The sequence below is a fragment of the Thunnus maccoyii genome, chromosome 17, assembly GCF_910596095.1.
Source record: "Thunnus maccoyii chromosome 17, fThuMac1.1, whole genome shotgun sequence".
In the NCBI taxonomy this organism is placed as follows: Eukaryota; Metazoa; Chordata; class Actinopteri; order Scombriformes; family Scombridae; genus Thunnus; species Thunnus maccoyii.
Genome location: NC_056549.1, coordinates 26,340,247 through 26,364,102, shown reverse-complemented (window position 1 = coordinate 26,364,102; position 23,856 = coordinate 26,340,247). Strand labels below are relative to the sequence as shown.

Here is a 23,856-nt window from a genome sequence, read left to right as displayed (position 1 = left end):
CATTTTGCTGTTAATACTTATATTGGATTTTGAATGTAGGACTTTTACTTGTAGTAGAGTATTTTTATATTTCTGTACTTTAAGTAAAGGATGTGAATACTACCACCATTGCAAACTCGTTCACCTAAAACAGATGATTTCCATGAGATGGAAAGACTGCCTTCATTACTAAGGCTGAGACACTGAGACATAATTAATTCATTAAAAGATGGACACATTTGATGATATATTCATATGAATAATGAAAATGGCAGCTGGTTTGCATCTTCCGCCTCCTCCTTTTTTTCCTATTGTATGATTTACCATTCATGAATCATTATAACTCAATTATTTAGAGCTACTTAAACATTTGCTGTCCAAGCTTTTCAATGACTGTGATGTAGAGAAGATGGTGCCTCGCAATGGGGCTGTTCAGGCTGTTCTGACTTACAAAAAGAAAATAATAAATGATATGTATCCTTCACAGTGAGGTCAGAGGTCAGGGTCAACTACAGACCAGCAGCTCTGGAGCTGAGAACTAGGATCTTGTTCAGAGGCACTTCAGCGTGGCAGATTTTAACCAAAGCTGGGGACTGAATCCAGGTGCTCCAGCTGATGAAAAGGCTCCAAATTTGCCAAACAAACTACTAGATTTGGTCACCATTCAGAATGACACGAGCTGTCACATTATCTTATATTCAGCTGCTTATTGAGAACATGAGCGAAAGGCTTTGGTCTATTCCTGTGTTACCTGCGATGGGAGGCCCCACAGTCATGGGCACTGACATCAGGCCCAACAGGAAGCCGATGGCCTGGGACACATCTTTGGCGCCGACCAGCTCAAAGGCGATGGGGGCCATGATGCAGATGAAGCAGCCGTCAAACAGCCCCATCAGCAGGCACACAGCGATCAGCCCCCCAAAGATGTGGCACAGAGGGATCATCATGGACATCAGGCCAATGACGAGGAAGGAAGTCACCTGGGATGAAGCGGGGTGTGGTTAGTTCTTCAAATTCTTTTACTTTGATGGTTGAATAGTCTTTATGTAGTCATTGTTGTATTTTCCCTGTTAGTGTGCAGTTTCCGTTCAAGTTTTGAAGAATTACGTATCACAAGATCATCTAAATGCTGTTTCAGAGGCTTTTCAGTGGTGGAGTGGAGTTTTTCCATGTAAAAAGAGGAACTGAAATGTTGAATATCAGCATATATGAACCCTGTGAAGTACAGAAATGACAGCCACACCAACTCTGAGTCTCTTTCCTTGTCTGTTGAGGCCAGCCACTCACCTGCAGGTAGACTTTGTTGACTCCCTGAACGTAGTCCGCCACCCTGCCAAAGATGAGACGGCCCACACCGGATGTGATGCCAATACACATGAGCAGAACCTCTTTATTGGCGTCTTTTCCAAAACGCTCCTCCACATGTTTCATCTGTGGACAATTAAGGAAACAGATGAACATGGCTGTCTCATGGTTCTAATCCAGTATCCAGTGACATCCAGTAAAAAGAAAAACAAACAGCAGAGGAAAAAACAAGCAAACACAACTGCAGCGGCGGAGATCTGTTTTTGAGTTTTTGAGTGGGGCGCTTTGAAGGACAATTTGCTGTCTGAGAGCATGCATTAAAATGTGAACATCAAAGCTCTGTGCTCTTGTAAAATGTGTACATTTTGTCTGTTTGGAGTTTAGAACATGTTTTAAATTAATAAAAGAAGTCTAGAGGTTGTCAAAATTAGACTAATCTGGAGAATGCCTGGTTTGGCATAAAAGATGGTATCATCAGCATAAAAATGGACACTGCTCATTTAGAAAATAAATACGTAGAGAGTAAATGGCATGGGGACTAATATTGATCCTTTCGGGACACCTTTCTAAACCATCTGGGTACTCAATTTGAAACCATCTGTCTGAACTTTACCAAAAAGATATGATCAAAACCCATAGAAAGCAAAGAGTGCAGCGCAATGTTGTTAATTATAAAGCAAGCTAACAGTGTCATCCACAGTTGCAGCACTTATTGTATTAGGACCAGGTCCAAACCAGGCCTGACTGCTGTGACTGAAGGACGTTATCATTCAGGAATGTGATTGTGAGTTAACCATGATCTTAGGATTTAAGACAGACAGGAAAGCTTACAGAGCTTACATGATTATGATTATTACAAGTTTACATACAGTAATTATGTGCTGACTTGACACTTCACTTGAGTCGGATGTTCAGTCTTCTGCATACTTCGCACTGGAATCTGATTGTTATCGTTTATGAAGATTGGCTATTGTCTTTACAGTGGCGCAATACACCAATTTAGCAATTGCACAAAAAAATTCTTAGTTTTCCAAACAGAGTGGTGCCTCCCCCCTACTCTGTTCTATATTAGCCATCCTACAGGCAGGAGTTTGTTATTATTACTACATCTACTGCAGCACACTTTTTCAGCAGAACTCTGTCTATATTTCAACATTCCTCATTTGTCCTCCAGTTTTGCAGCCGGTAAATACTAGTTTCCACTTCAGATCAGGATTGAGCAGCCCAGATGTTTGTTTTCCAGACTGCTCGCTGTATCCGTGTCCCTCCTACCCCGAAGCACCAGTCTGTGAGGCCCTGACTCAGAGAGCCAGAGAAAAAGTGAGGGGCCTGCTGTGTGGAGCCCTGCCAGCTACTTCTACTGGACCTCCAGGCAGGCAGCAGCAGTCCTGCTCAAAGGCCCTGTCTGTCTGCTGCCTCTAAGCTCCCCTCACCCCCGTGCAGGTCACACATCCATCTGCAAAGACCTCTGGATGACTTATTGTCTTTGTCAATATGCAACAACAACATGCTCTGTATTCAGGAGTGTAATGCTCGGAGGGGATTCCCACATCCAAAAAGCATTGCTCCAGGCATAGTAACCGGAGACTCAGTGTGTATGTGTGTGTATGCATACATGGTTCAGCGGAATGACTGATGGTACACACACCCAATTGAGCCTGAGCCTCACCAGGGAGGTGATTTTCAGAGACGCCAGATGTGACCAGCATTCTCACTACTGGAGTCTTGTTTAAAAGGTTCACATGTTAAATTTACAACTCCCTCTTAGCTTATCATTACCCTTATCAGGCATTGGTTGAATTTTGTTTTTTGACCATTTTTCTTTACCCAAAAACACTCCTACGTCTTTTGTAGATGTTACATGTACTGCTATTTTTTTATCTCCAGAGATGAATGGTTCCTACGAATCCACTGTGGTGCAATGTGGTGATGGTGTAACTTGCATCAGTCAGTCTCAGTAAACCATGATCAGGTCAGGTGGATCATGTAGCCAAGACGCAAGATAACATTGCAGATCTCGAGAGAGAAACACACACACAAAAACACCGCATACCCATCATCCCTTGATAAGATTTGTCTGGTCAGTTAGATCTATGAGACAGACAGTCCCTCTGCTATGATGTCACACTGTTACCTTATTGGACAGACATCTATAAATCTATACTACACAGTCCCTCTGTCATTGTGACTAGCTGGGTAAACGCCACTGGATGTTTCAGGCACACACAAGAAGACATTCCTTATTGAACTCTCTGACTCATTCACACACTGCATCAATTATGTCTGTTATGTATTCGAGGCTTCCTGCTAGGTTGCAGTATGGTGCTGTGTCACATGTTTACACATTATAAATAAAAAGCAAGAAAAACAAAGTGCAGCTTCACTCCCCCTTTGTCTTTAACACAGATTAGATGTTCATATAGATTCAGCAGTGGATGTCTTGCTTCACTCTTGTTCCAGCCGGTAATCATGCTACTGTTTATCATGGCATATAAACACAAGCTGATCAATTCTTGGCACCGATCAGACTGTCTGAATTTGACTGTAGTGCACCTTAGTCTGAAAACACTACTGCACCCTGTCTGTCACCCCCACATTCCTATACACTGACAAAACAACACAATTTTCCACCAACTTTTTTAAAATGGGTAATCCTATTAAAATCAGCCAAATTTAAGCTATGTTGCTTGTCAGAGAAGATTTGAGAAGGAAGTCCTTTAATTGTTTGCTTTTTGATAGTTCCTGAAAACAATCATGTTTTCAGGAACACAAGCTTGTTTTCATGTGATGCAGAGCTGCAACAATTCAAACAATCAATTAATCGATGAGTCGATCAACAAAAAATAGTAACAATACAGTCAGTTGTTTTGTGTCACTTTATGTCTCACATTTTACCAATAAATAATGATTATAATAAGAAAATATATAGTTCAACTTCTAGCTACTTTTTAAGCCAACTTCCTTTCTTCTGGTCTTACTCGTTCACTTTTATACATAAAATCATTTCCTACATTCCCCATAATGCCCTCTAAGGACCTATAGAACATGCCTGACCTCTCTGCATTCAGCCATAGCAAGAGCCAGGCAGTAAACTATGCAAGCAGTTCTATGACACTGTACTTAGACACAGTGGTGCTTTGAGCTAAATGCTAACATCAGCATGCTAACATGCTCACAGTGACAATGTTAACATGCTGATATTTAGCAGGTATAATATTTATTTTCATGTTCATCATCTAACCTTATGATGTGTTAGCATGCTAACATTTGCTCATGATGGGAATATCATCATCATCATAGGTTTGCAGGTATTTGGTCATAAGCCAAAGTACAAGACAAATTGACATTTTAACCTCATGGTAGCACTAGAGGAAAAGTTAGGTTAAAGTTAGTTTAACTGTCAGGACCTGATACAAATTTTAGATTGCTGAAACCTTTTCTCCACTATTCTCACAGCTGACATTGGGAGCTGTCAGACACAGATGTCATTAATAACATTAACGAAGGCCGCATTCCTTTTAGGTTTGACCGTTGCAGGGCCATGGCGTTGTGCTCACTAGCATGACTTGCGGCAACATAAATGTAGCAGAGCCCTCGTTAATGTTATTAGTAACACCTGTGCCTCTCCTGCTATGACAAGTGAAAATGTCTGCGGGGAAAAAGGTCCCCAGAATCGACATGACATACTTACATTCAGCTAATAACATGGCACGAGACCAAATGCACTCTTGAAACCTATTTTAATAGTGTGTTTTAGGGTGAATTTTCCCTTTCAGAGCCCCACTGGGCACCAACACACATTCTCTCTGCTCCCTCTTCTTGGCTGTTTTATGGTCATTAAACCTCCAGCCTCCTTCACCCTGCACACCGCAGCCCTGCAGGTGCTCCTCATTAAACACACTGACACAGGCTTATTTTAAAACTAAAAGCACCTTTCTTAAGAGAAGTGCCATTTTGTACGCTACTAATGTGAATTTGTGATGATTCATCCATTCAGATTCAACATTCTGATTCTGATTCAGCAGGGCATGTATGTCTGGCTGATATGATGGAACTTTCTCATGTGCCGTTCTTCAATTTTTTGTACTACTCTGCCCTTGGTAATATCCTACTACATCTTTTATCAACCAACTTTCAAAGCAAATAGCACAGCAATACCTGAAGGACAACATATTATATCTTATCAGCAATAACTGATAAGTGATAAAATGTGTGTGTATGTGTGTCTCTGCGTGTGTGTGTCAAAAATTGGACTTTACACTTTTCCTGTCTTCAGATATGTAAAGCTTGATTTGGAAAGAGGGAAAACACATGAAATAACTGCGTGGCTCTAAACGGCTGCACTCAGCGTTTTGTTCGAGGAAACACACTCAAGCACACACACGCACACACCGGAGAAAGAAAAGTATAGAGAGGTTTCGAGGGCCTAATAGGAGGCTCTTCCTGTAAAACTGAACAATGTGCTGTTTGACCCATGTTTTTTCCTTCTTTTTCTTCCCATGCAGAGTCACAAGGCTGAGGCCTGGCCTTAAGTGCAGAGAGGAGCGCTGGAGGGTGGGCTCTGTGTTTAGGGGGAAGACGGGTGTAGGGGCTACAAGGCCAGGGGTGGCGCTGAGGCTGCCGGCGAGCCCCTGCAGTGTCCTAGTCTGAGTAGCAGACACGGGAGAAGTGTTGGGAAAACACAGGCTTGGATCCCTGGGATAGACTGATCTCCCTCCAATAACAGTCATCGTATCTAAATAAACAAGTCATCTCCTGAGCCTGTCCGACACATCCAGGCTCTGCTCTACAGCCCTCCCAGGAAGATGTTTTCTCAAAAGTCACATTTTCCCATCTTATAGCCGAAATAAAGGCCAATTGAGGGAAAGTGACACCTGTTTACAGAACCGTGTCTTGAGTGAAATGAGAGCTACAGATTGTCTCTTTCTGTCATGTTTGGTTCATGAGGACCACACAGCTGAAGTATCTCAAGAGGACACGAGCTGCGGCAAAGGCGTCGGGAAGTTCTGCTTTCTGGGAGTTGGTATATCAACATTAAAATTGAACATAAGGGTGTCTGCTTTTGAGAAGTAGTAAGAAGAGTATTTTGTATTTAGATGTCTACATATCTAGCTGCTGGTAACACTCTGTACCGTCACCTGGAAAACCCTAGCCGGGATTTAGACCTATCACATTAATATAACTCCCACTGCTAGTATGTGTTTTGATATCTGTGTTGTTGAGGCTCCCTAGTTGACCTTTCGCCCTTATTCCTCCCTCATGCCAATAAACACATCCAAAAACATGGGATTATGATACTGGGAAATCGCGCCATGGATTCTTTCTGTTGGCATTTGCGTACTGCTATTCGTCATCAGAGTAACCTTTGAACCAGAATGTGGGGTGTTGATACTCGGTAACACAAACAACACATAAACAGCACGTATCAAGGTCAGTGAAATCGAATTTGATTGAGAAAGCATGAAGGACGAGATTAAAAAAAACCAAAAAAACAAACTCACCAGGTGAACGTAAGGCACGAAGTAGCCATAAAGAGCTGCTGGGATGCCGAATGCCCATATGCGATATCCCAAAGACCTCCAGATGTTGAGGTTGAAGATCTGGCTCATGGGTGGGACCTGGCTGCCTGTGCGGGTGTTACCAGGTTTGACTGGCAGCAGGGGCCTGTAGGTGAAGCCTGCCAACATCAGCACAAACATGAGGATGCAGAGGAGGCGCATGGTGTTCTGGAGGCCCACTTTCTCCAGCAGGCCTGACAGCATGAAGGGCAGGGTGACGGTGAAGATGCTGCTGCCGGCTGTCACGATGCCGTTCACCAGGCCCAGGCGTGTCTTGAAGTAATGACCCAAGATCACCAGGCTGGGCTGGTAGGCGAAAGAGCAGCCGCAGGCAAACACGATGCCATAGGTGAAGTACATGGGGCCCAGGGACCTGCAGGGGAATAAAACATCAAGATACATCACTATAAAGCACATGTGACTCATACACTGCTGACATAAACGTATTTCAATGATAAAAATTAATCCAAAAACTCTCATCACACTGGCTGTAAAAGAGGTTGTCAAACCTCTTCAAGGGTCAAAGAAAGTCATTTGAGCTGTTAATATACAGTGCCAGTCCAAAGTTTGGACACACTTTCTCATTCAAGTGAATGGGAAGGTGTGTCCAGACTGGCACTGTATATATGATTCATTATACAGGTTTTTTGCTCCAGCGGAGCTCCATCAACAATATTAAGCAAGTATAAACAAGTTTTTTAACGATAGCTTCTTGCTTTCTTAATCATCTGCACATTCAAAGTATGAGTAATACTCCGACAGGAAAAATAGACTCTGGGGAAGAGGTAGAGAATAGCTCTGTTGTCAGCAGCAGAAGATCATGGTTGTCTTGTTATGATCTTTTTGGTGAATGTGTCTAACTGAAATTAAAAAACTAAAATAAGCTGCTTACCATGAGCTTTGATTCTTCTTACAGCTGGCTCAAGGCATATCTTTCTGGTAAAGTTCAGACCGATGGTTGAGAAAGGTGTCCATCAAGGATCAATATTAATTACCCTGCTATTTACTCTCTACAAACATTTTTATGCTGATGACACCATCTTTTATGCCATCGGCGTTAACACAACCAGGTCATCTCCAGATTGCAGTCTGCTTTTGATGACCTCCAGACCTCTTTTATTAATTTACAGCTTGTTCTTAACTCTAAAAAGCGCATGCATTTTACAAGAGCACAGAGCTTTCATGTTTTTTCTTTGATCCATGCTCTCAGTGGAACTCTAATAGATACAGTACAGCACTAGAAGTCATTAGGAATTTGGTAGGATAGCAGATTGTCCCACATAACTTATGCTGAACACCTCACTCAAACCCCAAAAAACAAACCAATTGGATTCATATAAAAACAGAGCATGCTTCTCCCTCTAAAACAGAATAATCATTATACAATCTGCTATACTATCTACACTTGCTCATGTTGCTGCCACCACCCTTAAAGTACTGGGGCCAGTTGCATGAACAATGAATACACACAAAAACCATGCATACGCCATTTCCCGCACCTAAACTGGTATTTCTAAACACAGAATGTGCGGAGAGAATGTGCGCACCTCACGCATACTTCAGACCAGGTGTACACACGTTTCTCTAAAGTGATCTGAGGGTGACGTGATGAGGTGAAGATGAAATATAAGGTGAGAGACAGAATCTTTTAGTCAAACATTGTTTGATTAGGTTGATATGGTTGTAAATGAGATGGTAAAATGCCAATCAAAGGCACATTTAGTTTCTTTCCTTGATTGTGACACACTTTGTAAAGATATGAGCACTACAAACTAATCATTGATTACATTTCTGAGATATCACTGCTGACAATGGATTACAGTCCTTTTGATGAATTTATGATATGGGCGGTATAAAGAGCCGCGTGGCCACACAATCGGTGAAACTGCACTGCATGCAAGCTTGTGCATGTGTGCTCAGTTTCTCAATGACTGAGATTTATAAAACAAACCCATGCAGCTCTATAGCTTTATAAATCTGATGAAAAGAATGCATAGGCATATTTCTGGCTTTGGGTGTGCACACAGTTTTAGTCATGAATCTACACAGAGTTTTATGCATCTAGGCCCTGACCTGGTTTAACACTCATTACTTACTTATTCATTACTTATGTCAGCTGTCACACTCACCAATGTGAATTATTAGAAAAGGACAGAGGTCATCATGTTGCAGAGATATTTGACATCCTCAGTTGAGGAGTGAACAACCATGACGCCAGATCACAGGATAGGTTATCTTTAAAAATGCTCATAACAACATGAACCTTTCTACTGGGATGAACTGCAAAACAAACTGAAACTAGAGACATTCACTCCTCTGAGGGACTTTAAAAGTTTTACTTATCTATATATTCTCTAATTTCTCTTTTAAAAACACTCTGTTGAAGCTCTCTAGAGAAACAAACACATCTTTGTTTGTTCTTTGCTTTGTTCATTTGTTGTAACAACTTCTGTTATCAGGTATAATGTCTATAATGACAGAATGGTTCCAAAGTCCTGCAGAACTGAGCTGTCAGCCTTTCTGTTGTCCTGTTGTTTGTGAAACACTTGATAAGCAGCGGTTAGATAGTTATTTATTACATTTAAAAGTAATGACAAGGTGAGGGTGGAGCCCTTGCTACTTGGATCAGATATTTCTGCATGTTGGTGTGAGTGTTTCCTCACGTGTAGACAAGTATGAGATTCCAGGAAATTATTAACAACGGAGTGCTAAAATAGAGAGTCTCTCATCCACAGAGGAATGATAAAACCTAAAAGGAGTATGCTTTGTTTTAACTCAACTCAACAAGACTCTATAATGTTGGTATATAAACAGTTAATGCTTTATACTGTAAGGACTTCATTAAGTGTTTATGCACCAATGGATCCTTTTTTGACAGTTGTTGACAAATATGAAAATGAAAATATGTCCCTATATTTTCTTAAAGTTATATTATAGTTTGACTATCTCACCACAAGGTCCATTTAGTAGTTGTTCTGGAGCTTTCAATGGCATCATATGATCTTCTTCAGCAGAAGGAGTTTTCCCAGTTGAGCACTTTAAGGACTTCTCGTCCGTGTTGGCTTAAAAGAAACAGATGGAAAACTCCATCTGCTGAGGAAGATCATGAGTTATGATTAAAAGCCCCAGGACAGCTACTAAATGGACCTTGTGGTGAGATTGTTTTCAAGGTCAAACATGTAATTTCAATCTCAACTTTTGAGTGAACATGAAGTCCTTGATGTGCTCAGGAATATGTACATGTTAACATAATAACTTGGCAAACTCCATCTGCTGAGTAAGATCATTTGATATGACCAAAAGCTCCAGAAGAGCTACTCAACTGACCTTTTGGTGAGACTGTTTTTTCAAATGCTGTTTCCAAGATCAAGAATGAACTTTCAATTTATACATTCTAGTTTATTATAGTGTGTTCATTAACAATGAACAGGGGTTTATAAAAAGCTTCTAAATGCTTGAGGGGTTAAAATTCTATATTTAAGAAACAAACATCCAAATATATATCCCAATAATTTTGTAAAAGTGTCATATATACTATATGCAACAATGACATGATTTTATTTTCAATTGACAATCTTATTTGCGTCCTTACGTCACAAAGGAGCTGGCCAGGAGGCCAACCAGGCCGACAGCAGCACCGCCAACCGCAGTAACTCTGCAGCCGAGGATGTCGGTGAAGACGCTGACGATGGGAGAGCAGAAGAAGATCATCCCCATGGAGAGGGAGCCCACCCACGCTGCAGGAGGAGACAGAGAGAGAATGAATGAGAAAATCTGAAACACCGACCTGTAAGTCACAGTCACATTATCATTTCACATCCAAAGCAGAAAACCGTTAGACATTAAACAACCTTGTCTCCAGGAAGACAGACGCCAGCTACAAAACAAATCCGGTGATGCAATATTAGAACACTGTTGCTCTTGTATCCATGCACACATTCACTCACACTCACACACAGACACACTGTGCTGTCAATTTGCTTCCAGTTCCCTGATGTCTTCCATGTAATCAGTTCCCTTTTTTTAGATGTTCATCAATCATACTATATATTGTTTATACATGCATGCAGTTTTCTTGGTAAGAAGTTGATGAGACCATGTTTGGTAAAAGCTATGAGACACCATTTGCCTTTCCAGGCATTCAGTGTCTAAGATCTTCAACAGAGCCAACAGAAACACACAGTCAATGGACAGGAAGAAGTGATCAGGAAAACACTGCGGCCTAACATCAATGCTAAGCACACAGATGCCATGACGATACCATCTACCTCTTAGGGAGAACATAATGTACGATCTTACTCCACGTCCTCAATTGACACAGAAATGACTGTAAAAGCAGGGGTGGGCAATGTGGATCAAATGTTCTATCACAGACAGCATGTACTTTTAAATAAGAATATCGGAATATGTTATATTTTTTTGAAATTTGTTTAAAAAGATATTCTTTGATATAATAACCTGATGGTAACATCAGTATGACAGTCACAGGTTATGATTTATCATTTTGATTGGGTGCCAAGATTCTAGAGGGCAAGTATTATCTATTATGAGCTTGTCGGATGGTAGACTGCAGGGAGGGAGAATAGACGAAGAAGAGAGCAGTGTTGTGCTGCTGGTAGCGTAACTCTTCCTGTTGAGACAGTGATTGACGCAGAATGATAACCCTCAACCCTGAATTATTTTGGTTTATCTTCTGCCTGCATCTATTTATTAACATAAATGAACTGAATCCAAAGCTGGGCTCAGTGCACAGTTGGGTGCAAGAGGAAGGCTGGCCCAACCACACAGCGACTGCAAGCAGTGATAGTTTATTAAGCGGTCTCATTCACAAGTTTTTTCTTTAAATGTCACTGTGATATTAATGTCAGTCCATACCCTTAAACACCCCACAGGTAGAATGAGGTAAAAGGAGCTGTAATAGCGTTATTAAAATCTAGCTTATCCATACTTCTTGTTTGTGGTTATTTGTTGTTTAACTCAACCAAAGTGATAATTTATTTATTTCAAGTCAGTTCTGCCTCTAAGAAATGTTTGTTTCACCATCGTCATATTACAATTTAATCTTACGCAGCCCCAAACAGATAGATAACCTCATCGCTCTGCATCCTACAAAGAGTTGTGCTTAAAAAAGAAAAACATTATTAAAAATTAGTTGCGTCTTTCTTTCACTTGCTTCCAAAACAAATGCACGCACTAGCCTGATCTAGATCTTTACAACACAAGGCGGTGGTGCTCATAGGGAATGCAGTCTTCATTCTGGGAAACACTACCGCTTTTGTCCACAGGGGCCGCCAGAATCAACACAAAATGAAAGTATATGTTAATATAATGCAGACAGAATTCTGGGTCAGTGTCAGCATTGGAAGACTTGATCATTGTGGGATTAATCAAAGGAAAGTAGACCCAAATAGTGTTTGTAGAAAGCTGTAGGGAGAACTTATATCTCAAGGCATTATCCCAAGTTGTTTGTATTTATCTTAATACAAATGAGCAGGTATGTATGTGTTGACATACTGTATGCTGGGAACAACAGATGTTGCTCCAGAAATGCTTCATAAAAAGAAATATGATAAGCTTTTAGATATATTGTTTCCGGCTTTTATTCCTATTAAGAAAAAGAAGCAAACAATCGGATGGGGGGGGGAAACAAGTAACAGCACTGACAAAACACACATGTACACAAATTGCGAAACCCTAGTGCAGCACCCTTTGACCATAAAAAGGATGGGGAAGCCAAGAATGAGCTATATGTTTTGGGAGGAACAACTGTCTGGAGCACTTTTAAGTCTTCAAAGATATCACACATCCTATACGAGATAAAAGCATGGGTAGAGTAAAAATGACGAAACAGGTGAAGGACATGCCTGCACATGTGACACAGGAGATATAAACACAGTTGTTTTTCTCAATTCTGAAGTTAGGTCAGGGGAAACCTGTGAGAAAAAGCAGAGCAGCTGGAGTTTGAATGTTTTTGTTGTCTGTTTTTTACTTGAGTAACGCGAGACCAGTGTGTCATGTTACAGGGTTATTACTGGTTTTACTGCTGTGTATTTTTTTTTCTCTGAATCCTCATCTGACTCCATGCTGTCAGGATATTATACACTCAGGTTGCCCCATAAGACAGATGTTATGATATTATCTGGTCAGGGTGTACCAATGTCAACCTGCTGGTGGCGCAAGAGGAAAATTCAAAGGATCAGCAAAGTCAGTAGGATAAATTGTCTGGGAACCATGAATGTCTGTACAAAATTGTAACTGGATAATTGAAAACTTTGACCTTCTGATTGCTTTACATAAAAAGTCAAAGGTATTACAATTTATCCTCTGGGGACCATTGACCAACTGTACCAAATTTCATCTATCCATCCAATATTTTTTTAGGCATTTCAATAAAAAACATAAATGTCAACCTCATAGTGGTAGTATAACAGATGAAGAGTGAGGGGATCACCAAAGTCATAAGGATTCATCCCCTGAGGACCTTGAATGTCTGTACAAAATTTTGTTGCAATCTATTCAATATTTGTTGTGATATTTAAGTCTGGACCAAAGTGGTGGACCGACCGACTAACCAACATTGCTATCCCTCGAGCCATGACTTTGGTGTGTCAAAAAATAATTTTCCAGGGTATATCAGTTTGTCTTTGATATTTTTGATATTTTATACATAATTCCAGAGCACACAATTAACACCGGCCACCAGCTAAATGCTGGTAAAATATGCAAATGGCTGGTAGATTTGCTCCACTCACCAGCCAAAAAAACAATGTTATACTGACGTGTAACCTATATTTAGTTACCGTCCTCTTGCTCAATGCCCTAGTCTGCTTTCCCTGTGTGAGCCAACACACTCAAAGCCTCTTCTGACTTATTCCAGACACTGCAGTCAGAAAAATGCCCCAAATTCAATGGGGGTATTCTCCGCTTGGTCTCATATTTGTGGGGATATCATCCTGCTTTAAGCTACATAATGTAATAAATGGCAGAGAACAAGAGGGGCAAAAAATCCCTCAAAGACAACAGGAAATTGCTGTTGTGGTTTCATCTTCTGGTTCTCTTGATTTAAAAGCATTTACGCTTCAGACAAGGAGGAATTCCAAATTGAAAAAATGTAATATCAGGATTCTGTCCCGATGACATCCACCGCTTGCCGCGGGCCCGCTTGAACACTGACAGACGAGGCAGTTGCCCTAAGTCGTCTGTCTGCTTTGTTAAAGACTCCTTGCTGGAAACCCCTCTGCTCTGAACCCTGTCAACCCACAATGACTGAACTAACGTAACACACAGCCTTGTGTAAATCAGAAAGAATGGATTCAAAAGGTGCTGAGATGACACCTCTTAGAGTTCAAGCTTCAGACTTCTAACTCAAATCTTTTGTGTTCAGCATTTGTTCTATTGGTGTCTAGTTCCTCTGCACGCACAAGTCCAGTCAGCAGTCATCATGCTGTTTGACCTTCTTGTGCTTCCTGAAACCTTTATTCATTACTTTTAACTAACTACGTCAATAGTATTACTGCAAGCTAGCAATTTCAACTTTTTATCCTTTACTTTTAGCCAACTATGTAATTATTTCTCTGCTTGTGTACTAACTAGTTTTCTCTTAATCACAACACTTGGCACCTGGTACTCCGTACATCTACCTGGTTGGAAATCACTGAGCTAGAACATTAAATAAGACCATGTGTGCCAAGCACAAAAAGGCACTCATTATTCCCTGATGACCTCACTTCAATTTGTGAATAAATTCACAAAGCTTGCATTAAAGCAGCTGGTTGGTGAGTTATCTATTAACTAAAGTCAATGGAAACAACTAATGGACAGGCATTCTTGGCTCATATTGCTGTGGTGTGACAGACCATTTTCCTGGCTTGGTCAAATAAACAGCGTGTCCCTCTAGTACATTCTAGGAATCTGTTGACTAAAGATGCTCAAAAGGCTAAAATCTAGTTCAAACATGGAGAATGAAGACAGGCTTCATTTAACACCAGAGACCACTTAAACTCTGCCCGACGTCTCACACTGTCACGCTGGAATAAACACAAAGTGAGGAAAAAGGTGTTAATAAATCAACTGCACTACCTGCCAACAAACTAGAAACAGGAGGTGATGTCCCTCTGTATTATCACATCAACATGGAACCATGCAGTAGGGTTTATCATTTCACTCTGGGTTTAGTGCTCTGCATTCATTTAGCAGTAATGTTAATGAAACATGAAACTTTGAACATCATGCTATGAAAATACAGGTAAAGGTATTACCATATTACAATGAATGCCAAAGTGTGCGTTTTGTAGATTCTATCTAAAAAGACATAAATATGAAACATACTGAGAGGAGAACTGTGGAACCTGTATCAGCCAAAGAACTGAATAATGTCCATGTATGTTTACAGCGGGGTACGACTTTGAAAATTAAATGTCAAACAGCTTTTCCATTTCCATTTCAATGTGGTCATAGAACATCCATACAAGCATGTGAAAATGAAAATGCAAATTGAATTACTGCATTTTCATTTTTATTCAAATAACACATACATATGTGGAAAATTAGTCCCCTGTAGGCTTCCATACTGTACCTTATTAATGTTTTGTAAAAATAACAAGATGCTCGTAATCTGCAACCAATTATACATCAGTTTAGTTTAGAATATAAACAGAAAACCATGTCATATTTTAGCTTTTCAGAAGAAACGTGATAAAAGACCCTACGTAAACGTTCTGTTATCTTAACAATCACACAGTGAAATTAATCTTAGGTTTGATTTTTGTCATATTTAACTGTAATGGTGATTTTTGCCTCCTTTACCAAGTGTCTTCATTAACTGACCTTAAACATAAATTAACCATATTGCAGTAGCCATGTGCAGATATTGTAGGAATATGAGAGAGATTAATGAATGTTTTTTATATATATAAATCATATAGTTTAAAAGTATCTAGCAGAACATTTGGTCTTGTTAAAAATATTTGTTATAAGTAGAATGTCAAATTTGAGTAGTCTGGAGTCTTCATATTTGGCTAGTTTCAAACTTCACTTCAGAAAAATGCCTGACCATTTATTGATTTAACTCCTGAACAATCAGTAAATCTAAACCTGACTTACATAAGAGACCACTGTTAAATCTAACAAGTAGACTACCCATCAAGATGACAGAGACATACAAGCATAGACATGCTATGTCTGTATGGATTTCCCTTCTTTCTTTTCTAAATTCGCCCACTGACATGTTTTTCTTTCTCATGTCATGAAGGTGAGTATGTGGATTTAAAGATATTTTTTTAGTAGTATTCAAGTTTCTTTGCATTAGCCCAAGAATATCTGTCAGTGCTTTTACATTTAGGCCAGCCCTATGAATGTGAATGTCACTGACTGACTAACTGATGTTACACCATTGGTTGGCTCATGTGAAAGAAAGCAATTTTGCAATCTGGAATTCTCCCTAAATGAAAAAAAGAAACTATACACACAGCTAAGGGAATGAGAGATACATTTCAGCAGTACATGTTAGTCTAACTACATTTCATAGATAAGAAGAGGCTTGGTGGTACATTCAGCTGCAGTAATTTTCTTATCATTTGTTTTGTATACATCCTCAAAATATCTGTTTTGTTTTGTTTGTTTTTTTATTTAATTCTTATGCTTATACATGCAATGCAACATCCGCTACTGGCTGCCAACCCTCTATAAACTCCTAGAATGATTATTGTCATAGTATTCAATGAAGAAGAGAAGTAAAGAGTAAAATTATTCAACTGGGGATGCAGATTATTAGTTTAATCCAAATTAAGCAGGAGGGAAATTTTACTGAAGTTCACCTTCTTACTATGTGAAGTAACTGGTAGCTTATAAAATGTAACTTTGTTAACTGTGACAAATAACATAATGAACTCATATAAAACTCCTACATAGCCGTTAATAGCAATCCTGTTACCACATCAAACGGAAGTTTTCATGGTGGTGGACTGTGGCAGGAGGAGCTGCAAAAACAGACACTCTGAGAGCTGCCAGTGATGGCTCAGTGTGTTGCAGCTTTCACAGAACCTTCCCCTGTCGGAGCTGCTGGATTTGATCTGACGAGGCTAAACTGCTTGATGTTGACTTACTGGCAAAAGTCCAGAGCCTCCTGCAGGGCCTATGGCCTGTTCCATACTGAAAAGGAACAGGAAAGGATCCAGGAGCACTAGGTTTCCACAGGCAGAAGTGACACTTAACACAAACTGACCTGCTGCTGCTGCACCTCCACCAAACAGCCTCACCAGCTCACATCTGAACTTAAAGACACATTGACCCTGGGTCAGGAAGTGGACTATGCTGTACTGAAACCACTGTTAGCTCCCATGAGGGTAAGCAAAACTTGTGAGTTATATTTGCAGTGAGAGGGAGGGAAGAAGACGGAGGGAAAAGGAGGGAAAAGAAAAGCAAATACAGTGAGGAGAAGGAGCAGTGTCCAGTGATGGTGTAGAATTTAGTGTAGAGACGCTTGTGTTTCCCAGCTGGTCTTGGATTAAATCCTGCCAGAGCTTTGTTTCCTATTGCCTGTCTCATTAGAAAAAAAGGGCAACCCAGTCTCCTTTATAAAAAACACAAAGCAGACCAAGCGGCGGGGTTAATGGGTTTACAAGCTGTGGTCTATGTTAAGCTGAACATGTTTGGCACATAGCTGAGACTCATTACTAACATCCCTCCTGAGGGGAGCTGCAGTATCAGAAGAGAAGTCACAAGCTCTGAAACATCTCCACAACTGAGTCTTGTCTACCCTGAAATTTGCATCACTTGCCAACATAGATTATGTATGTGTTCTTTGAACACATGTAATCTGTGCTTGAATAGGACTGAGGAGTAACCTGTTTAAAAACCAAAGAAGTGATGGGGAACGACATTGCAAGTTGCCAGGGCAACAACTCTCTTATTAGCAGTGGCTCGAAAGTCAGACAGTAAGTGGGAGGAAGATATTAAATGCATTAGTGAATGTGGGTTTTTAGCTTTCCTCGTTTGAAACAAAGCAATATGCTGCAGAGCTCTGCTTGTGCACTTTGTTACACTGATCCAGTCGAGCCTTAATTAGGAAAGCTCAGTTATCCATTTACTACAGATGCTGACCAGTTACGATTCATAATTAATCCTTATTCGGACAGGATTAACTCAACAGGAGGTACACTGCAAAAAATATCCGTCTTTAATCCACACCTGAGTCTTAAAATCAGATTTTACTGGAAAAAAGTGAAATACTGTAACAGTTAATTGAACCAGTGTCTTGTGCTTTCCATGCAAATAAATGTCTTTGAGAATTTTCTTGAATCAAATGTTATTTTGTTGATATCAGTGGAATGATCAGCCTTGTTTGGAAATGTTGACATCCCATATTGACCATGCTGGCATCTCTGTGATGCTGTGTTTTTAGGCACAGTGGTGCTTTGAGCTAAATGCTTGTGTCAAAATGCTGAAATGCTCAGGAGGACAATGCTAACATGCAAGTGTAACGTTTATCATGTCCACTTTAGTTTAGTGTATTGGCATGCTAAAATTTGCACTAAACACAAAGTACAGCTGAGGCTGATGTCATTAGTTTTGCAAGTACTTGGTCTCAAACCAAGTGGACAAATAAAATTTGATGATGGTGCTACATGGAAAGAGAAAGAATCACCAAATTTGTTCACCAAAACATTTCACTCACAAAATAAAAAAAAGAGTCACAGTTCTGTGATTCTCCCACTTTACAGATAGAAATTTTCACTTTTTTGAAAGAAAAACATTATTCAAAGACAGACAACAGGACTTCATCACTTGTTAAAACTGATATTTTTGCAGTGTAGAGTGGTATAATCTTTACTGGCACAGGTCCATGGTTTCAGTCCCATCTGCATCTGTCAAGTCTGGTAGGGTTTCTGCATTTTGTACTACAGTAATTATCCCTGAAATAAGTAGATCACAAAAAAACAGTTGCAGCCTGAATGGATGTTATAAAACAGAGAATCTGGCAGGTGAAGCCTGAATATTTCTCAGCAGGGAGGCACCTGAGGAAATTCTTCTCCTTGACAAACTGAGACTCAAAGTGGTCTTACTGTATAACAACCAATCCTGTCCAAGCATGGCTTAACAGCAGTTGCTGTTCAATCACAAGGACCCCAGTCATAACCCTAATCAGGGCCTCACAGCGCCGCAGATACACATCTGGGCCTGAGTGGACCATATAGCATCACAACCATTACTCCAACTCCTGCTTACAGCAGCTGGAAGCCATTTATGCTGGCCTGCTCCACTGGAGGCTCTAGAGGGGGAGAAGCAGTGAGAAACGCCAATTTTTATATGCTCACATCCCAAGTTCAAACTCCAATCTCCAAATATTTTTTGGCCCCACACCACAGGAAGTGAAAACTTCTGCCTGATGACACAGCAAAAAAGTGATGGAACTGCCGTAGAGTTATTTATGGCTGTGCATAAAATGGAGAGAAAACAGATCATAAGTATGTTTGGAATTAGTTCTTGCTGCAGTGGATACAAGAGGTGGATATGAAAATTGTTAAATGGGAGTTGTATGCTGTGTTAGAGGAAAAGGAAGGGGCTGTGTGTGAGGGCTGATTGGTGATTGGGGGAGATTTTCATCCACCCCCTTTTTTAAGTGCACAGTATAGAGATGGCCCCAGGCCACATTTTGGATACGCCTCTCATTGAGCTGTAACTCAGTATCTCTAGAATTGCTTTTCTGACTGGTATCAGAGTGTCAGAGAATAAAAATGCCACATCAAAGCTTTAGACTAAATCCTTCATCCAGACAACTAAACTACAGATAAAATGTAACGTTGGATAAATATGATTTGTTTAAACTTTTTTTCACTCATCTCTATAATGTACTTTTTGCCAGAGCAGAGGTTTTTAATAAGCTTTGGTTAGGGTACTAAATATTAATTTAAACTGTTCAGGGAAGATAATGAGTTTAGGCCCTAATTGCAATATATTGAAACAGATTTGGTTTGCTGACAACTCACACTGCTCATTGAAATGCACAGGCACAAAAACAACACTGTTATGTGTGAAGGGGCACATAAACAGACAATATGTATGTATGTGGTTTATAATTATAAAACTAAACTAACATATAAAACTTCTTCTTCTGTAGTTTTACAGACAGTTGACAGTTACTCTTGGTAATTCACATTAAACACCTTGTGCTGTTCTGAACTGTGGAGTACCTCAAGGTTCTGTCCTTGGTCTCCTTCTTTTTTGTTTCTACATTCTTCCATTTGGCCCAATAATATGTAAACATAATAATTTCTTTTTACTGCTATGCCAATGACAGGCAACTTAATGTATCTGTAAATTTAGGGACAGATGTCCTTAAAGAACTAGCTAACGGACATTAAATGTTGGATGTCTAATAACATTCTCCAATTCAATTAAACTTATTGTACTCACCAGAATTTACTGATAAATTTGACAATCTAGCACCCTTCATTAAGTCAGAAGTTTCAGAGCTATTTTTACTCTAACTTACTTTTGATTGTCATATTAATAAAGTTGCACAGTCTTAATTGTATCAAGGTTGTGTTGTTTCAAAATTGATAATATTTATCATTCTCTGATTTGGACAAAGTTAGTCATGCTTTTACACTCAGACTTAATACTGAAGAATATTGTGCATTTGCTGTAAGGGGTACCAAACTCTAGTATCCCCTTAATATATAAATACAGCATACATATACAGTACCAGTCAAATGTTTGAACACAATTTCTCATTCAAGTGAATGTGAAATGGGAAAGTGTGTCCAGACTGAACATATACCTCTGAATCTTGTTATCTTGTCAGTGTGGTTTTGTATGGTGCTGCATGTGCTGATGTACGATGAACACCATGCTGTGCTGCATCTAGACGGGGATGAATCAAATCTTATTGGTACATTGACTGTAATGCCTCCCTGTCAGTCAATCAGAAGTTGTCTGAGAATGAGGCCTTCACAGCCATTTGCTCATGTGCTCTCCAGCCCCTCAGACTGTGGCCTGATGATGTGTGTCATGTACAGGAGGCCAACAATTGGTCCTCCTGCTGCAACTAAAGTGGTGCTCTGCTTCCAACATGTTTACCTGCTCTACGCTTTATCTTTCGACAACCTTCACCTAAACTCAGACTCAAGCTCACGCACGTTTCAGATCAAATGGCCTGTCAATCATTAGCCTGTGTATGCTTAAAACTTGTCAAGGTTTTTTGGAGTGATTCAATCCATGTAATTTTGTTTTTTTTATCTAAGTTGCCCACGCAGGCCAGCTGTTGGCCTGCGTGGGCAACTGTTAGCCAGCTGTTGGGCTGCATGAGCTGAGCCCCCTTGTCTTGTATAGTCAGTGAGATAAAATGACAGAAGCATGTTCAATTTGAACCCTTTATGGCTTCGACAACAAAACTATATTACATCTAATGTTGACATATGCAGTCAAAACTCCAGCCAATTACTGGCACCTCAACTGTCTAGTTGCAGTTTGATCTGTTGCTTTGAATTGGTACGTGATCGTAAAAACATATATCCTAGCTACCTCACACTCAGCATGACAGGTCCTCACAGGCAGTGATACTGGAATAATATTTTCAACTGAATCATAAAGTCAGTGTGTCAGTTTCACATCCAGGGACAAAACATCAGCTTCATCTATTTTACTTTCCTTTATGTTTTCCTTTCATGCTGAGAGAAAATAATACTCAGCCAAAATATGGTCAGATGACTCCTTGTTATTGCCATGAACGTCAATCAAACACACCAGTTCAGGTTACTTCAGATTAATCAAAACAGCACAGTCAATGACTCTAAAGCCGCCATTTGGTCCAAAGGTCTGTAGCTACTCTAACATTAGACGACAGGCAAATGGCTTTTATGGCAAGAGGCCCAGGAATAGCCCCATCTGGCATTCCCACAGGGAGGGAACCAGAGCCCATTACACAGATGTGACGGCCATTGACCTGACAGGTCAAGCCAGTGTATGGGCTGGACCTCCCCGCCCCTGCATTGCGCACTGTGATTGGTTGATTGAGATTTCAAATTCCCTGATTTTGTGTTCACTATCTTTGGCACTAGAGAAGACAACAGCTGCCATGTGAGAGCTGAGGACATCAATCAGACTGCCATAACCCGAACACAGAAAATGTCCCATTTAGGAAATACATCAATGTCCCATTTGGTCTTTACAAATGTCTACTTCTTGCCGCAAGAATTAGAAGTGCATTTGGCGTTTCATCTCAGCAAACCCTATATAAGATTGTATTGTTGGAAACTTGATAATACTTTTCTTTAGTGTTGATAATGTGATAGAAGAGACTAGAGCTGCGATGATTTGTCCATTAATTGATTAGCTGCCAACTATTAAATTAATCACCCAGTATTTTGATAATCGATTAATCATTTGGAGTCATTATTTAAGAAAAACATATACAAATTCTATGGTTCCAGCTTCTCAAATGTGAATATTTTCTGGTTTCTATGATAGTAAACTGAATAACTGGACTGTTGGTCAGGACGTCATCTTGGGCTTTGGGAGACAATGATCAACATTTTTCACCATTTTCTGAAATTTTATAGACCAATCATCAAATTTAATCGAGAAAATAATCAACAAATTAATCGATAATTAAAATAATTGTTAGTTGCAGCCCTAGAAGAGACCTAGATGCTGTAAAAATATAGGGTATTTCTTTGGCTGTGGGATCATGGAATGCCCTGCTGAGAAAAAAATGTGCTTTGCAGCACAAATTTGTTGCTTGATTTTTTATGTTTAAATCTCCTTATGGTTAATCATAAAGACTCATTCTACAGCTTCAACCAGCTTAGTGTTAGTTAGCCTAATTAAATAACAGTGAGCTCCGCAGGGCTGTAAAGAAAGAAAAATACTACCTTGTCTGAAGAGGAAATTAAGATTAAACCATACAAACTGCAGACACTAATTAAGAGAAACAATACATCTAACAGATTGCATGATAAATGCATTAAGCAACCCAACTTATAACCTGAATAATACACACTGCAGTCGGTGCCATGTTGTGCCAGAGGTTAACTACAGCTTCTGTCACAGCTATATCGGCATTGGATCAGAAAGTAATTCAGGGTCTTGTATATATTTTTCATCTTTTCATTCACAGGCATCAGGCATCAAGTGGTTTTCATTGTGTTTCCAGCAGGAGTTCTTCAACCACGGCCAACTCATGGTCCCCAAAGTGAAAGGACACACATGGGCCATACTAATTTGATTAAAACAGGACCCAAGGGAGATTTTCATTTCAAATGGAATTTGAAATACCACAACACATTCCCTCTCATACCCTGACTGTAGAAGTTCATGTTTGAACTGATAAGACATACAACGGCCAAAAATACGATATACTGTAACTTTTGTACGACTTTTTAAGGAGCTGTTAACTGATCCTGTAGACTTTCTGCGACAGAGCCTCAGTAACTGTTCATATAAAAGATAGAAAAAGGAATCCACACATTAAAGTGATTCTAGACAAGTAGGTATAAAAGACAAATCACAATCCCAAATTATGTCTTCAATAATCTAATCATCTTTTATTACTTAAGTACCACTTTATAATGTTTTCATTGTGCAGGTAGTTTCTAAGCATATGCAGCTTCAACAGCAGATGAGTTTGAATTTGAGAGGAAGGAGCATGTTGCAACATGTGCGTTGGTATGTCCACTGTTGGGTCCCACAACACAGCGAGCTCAGATGGGTTTTCAATGTGTAACCGCCTACCTTTCAGTGCCACAGAGAGACATGAAGCCTGAGGAATAGTAACACTAACATTTAAGCTTACGGTGATTTCTGCAGTGAGCATACAGCCTCCATAAAGCACAAAAGTATAAAGCTACTTCACTGCACTTCAATGAGTAAACAAACAGTAAATGAACAACTAATGGGAATAGCTTCGTGTCATGTGTCACGTTTACCCCCGGGTACTTTGTGTACCTTTTAATTTTATCTTTTAAGTTGCACCCATGTGGGATAAAAGAGGTAGAATTTAACAGAGTCATTCACA

The 23,856-nt window shown here is 39.9% G+C and overlaps 1 protein-coding gene across 1 annotated transcript in view; it reads right to left on the bottom strand.

Moving 5' to 3' along the window:
* slc16a10 (solute carrier family 16 member 10) overlaps positions 1-23,856 on the bottom strand; it is a 38,246-nt gene that overhangs the window by 5,837 nt on the left and 8,553 nt on the right. Inside the window, exons 2-5 of the mRNA XM_042390863.1 lie at positions 10,435-10,579; positions 6,786-7,215; positions 1,267-1,410; positions 731-959 (exon numbers count right to left, since the gene is read on the bottom strand). Of these exons, the coding sequence (XP_042246797.1) occupies positions 731-959; positions 1,267-1,410; positions 6,786-7,215; positions 10,435-10,579 (948 nt within the window). The remainder of the gene's footprint in view (positions 1-730; positions 960-1,266; positions 1,411-6,785; positions 7,216-10,434; positions 10,580-23,856) is intronic.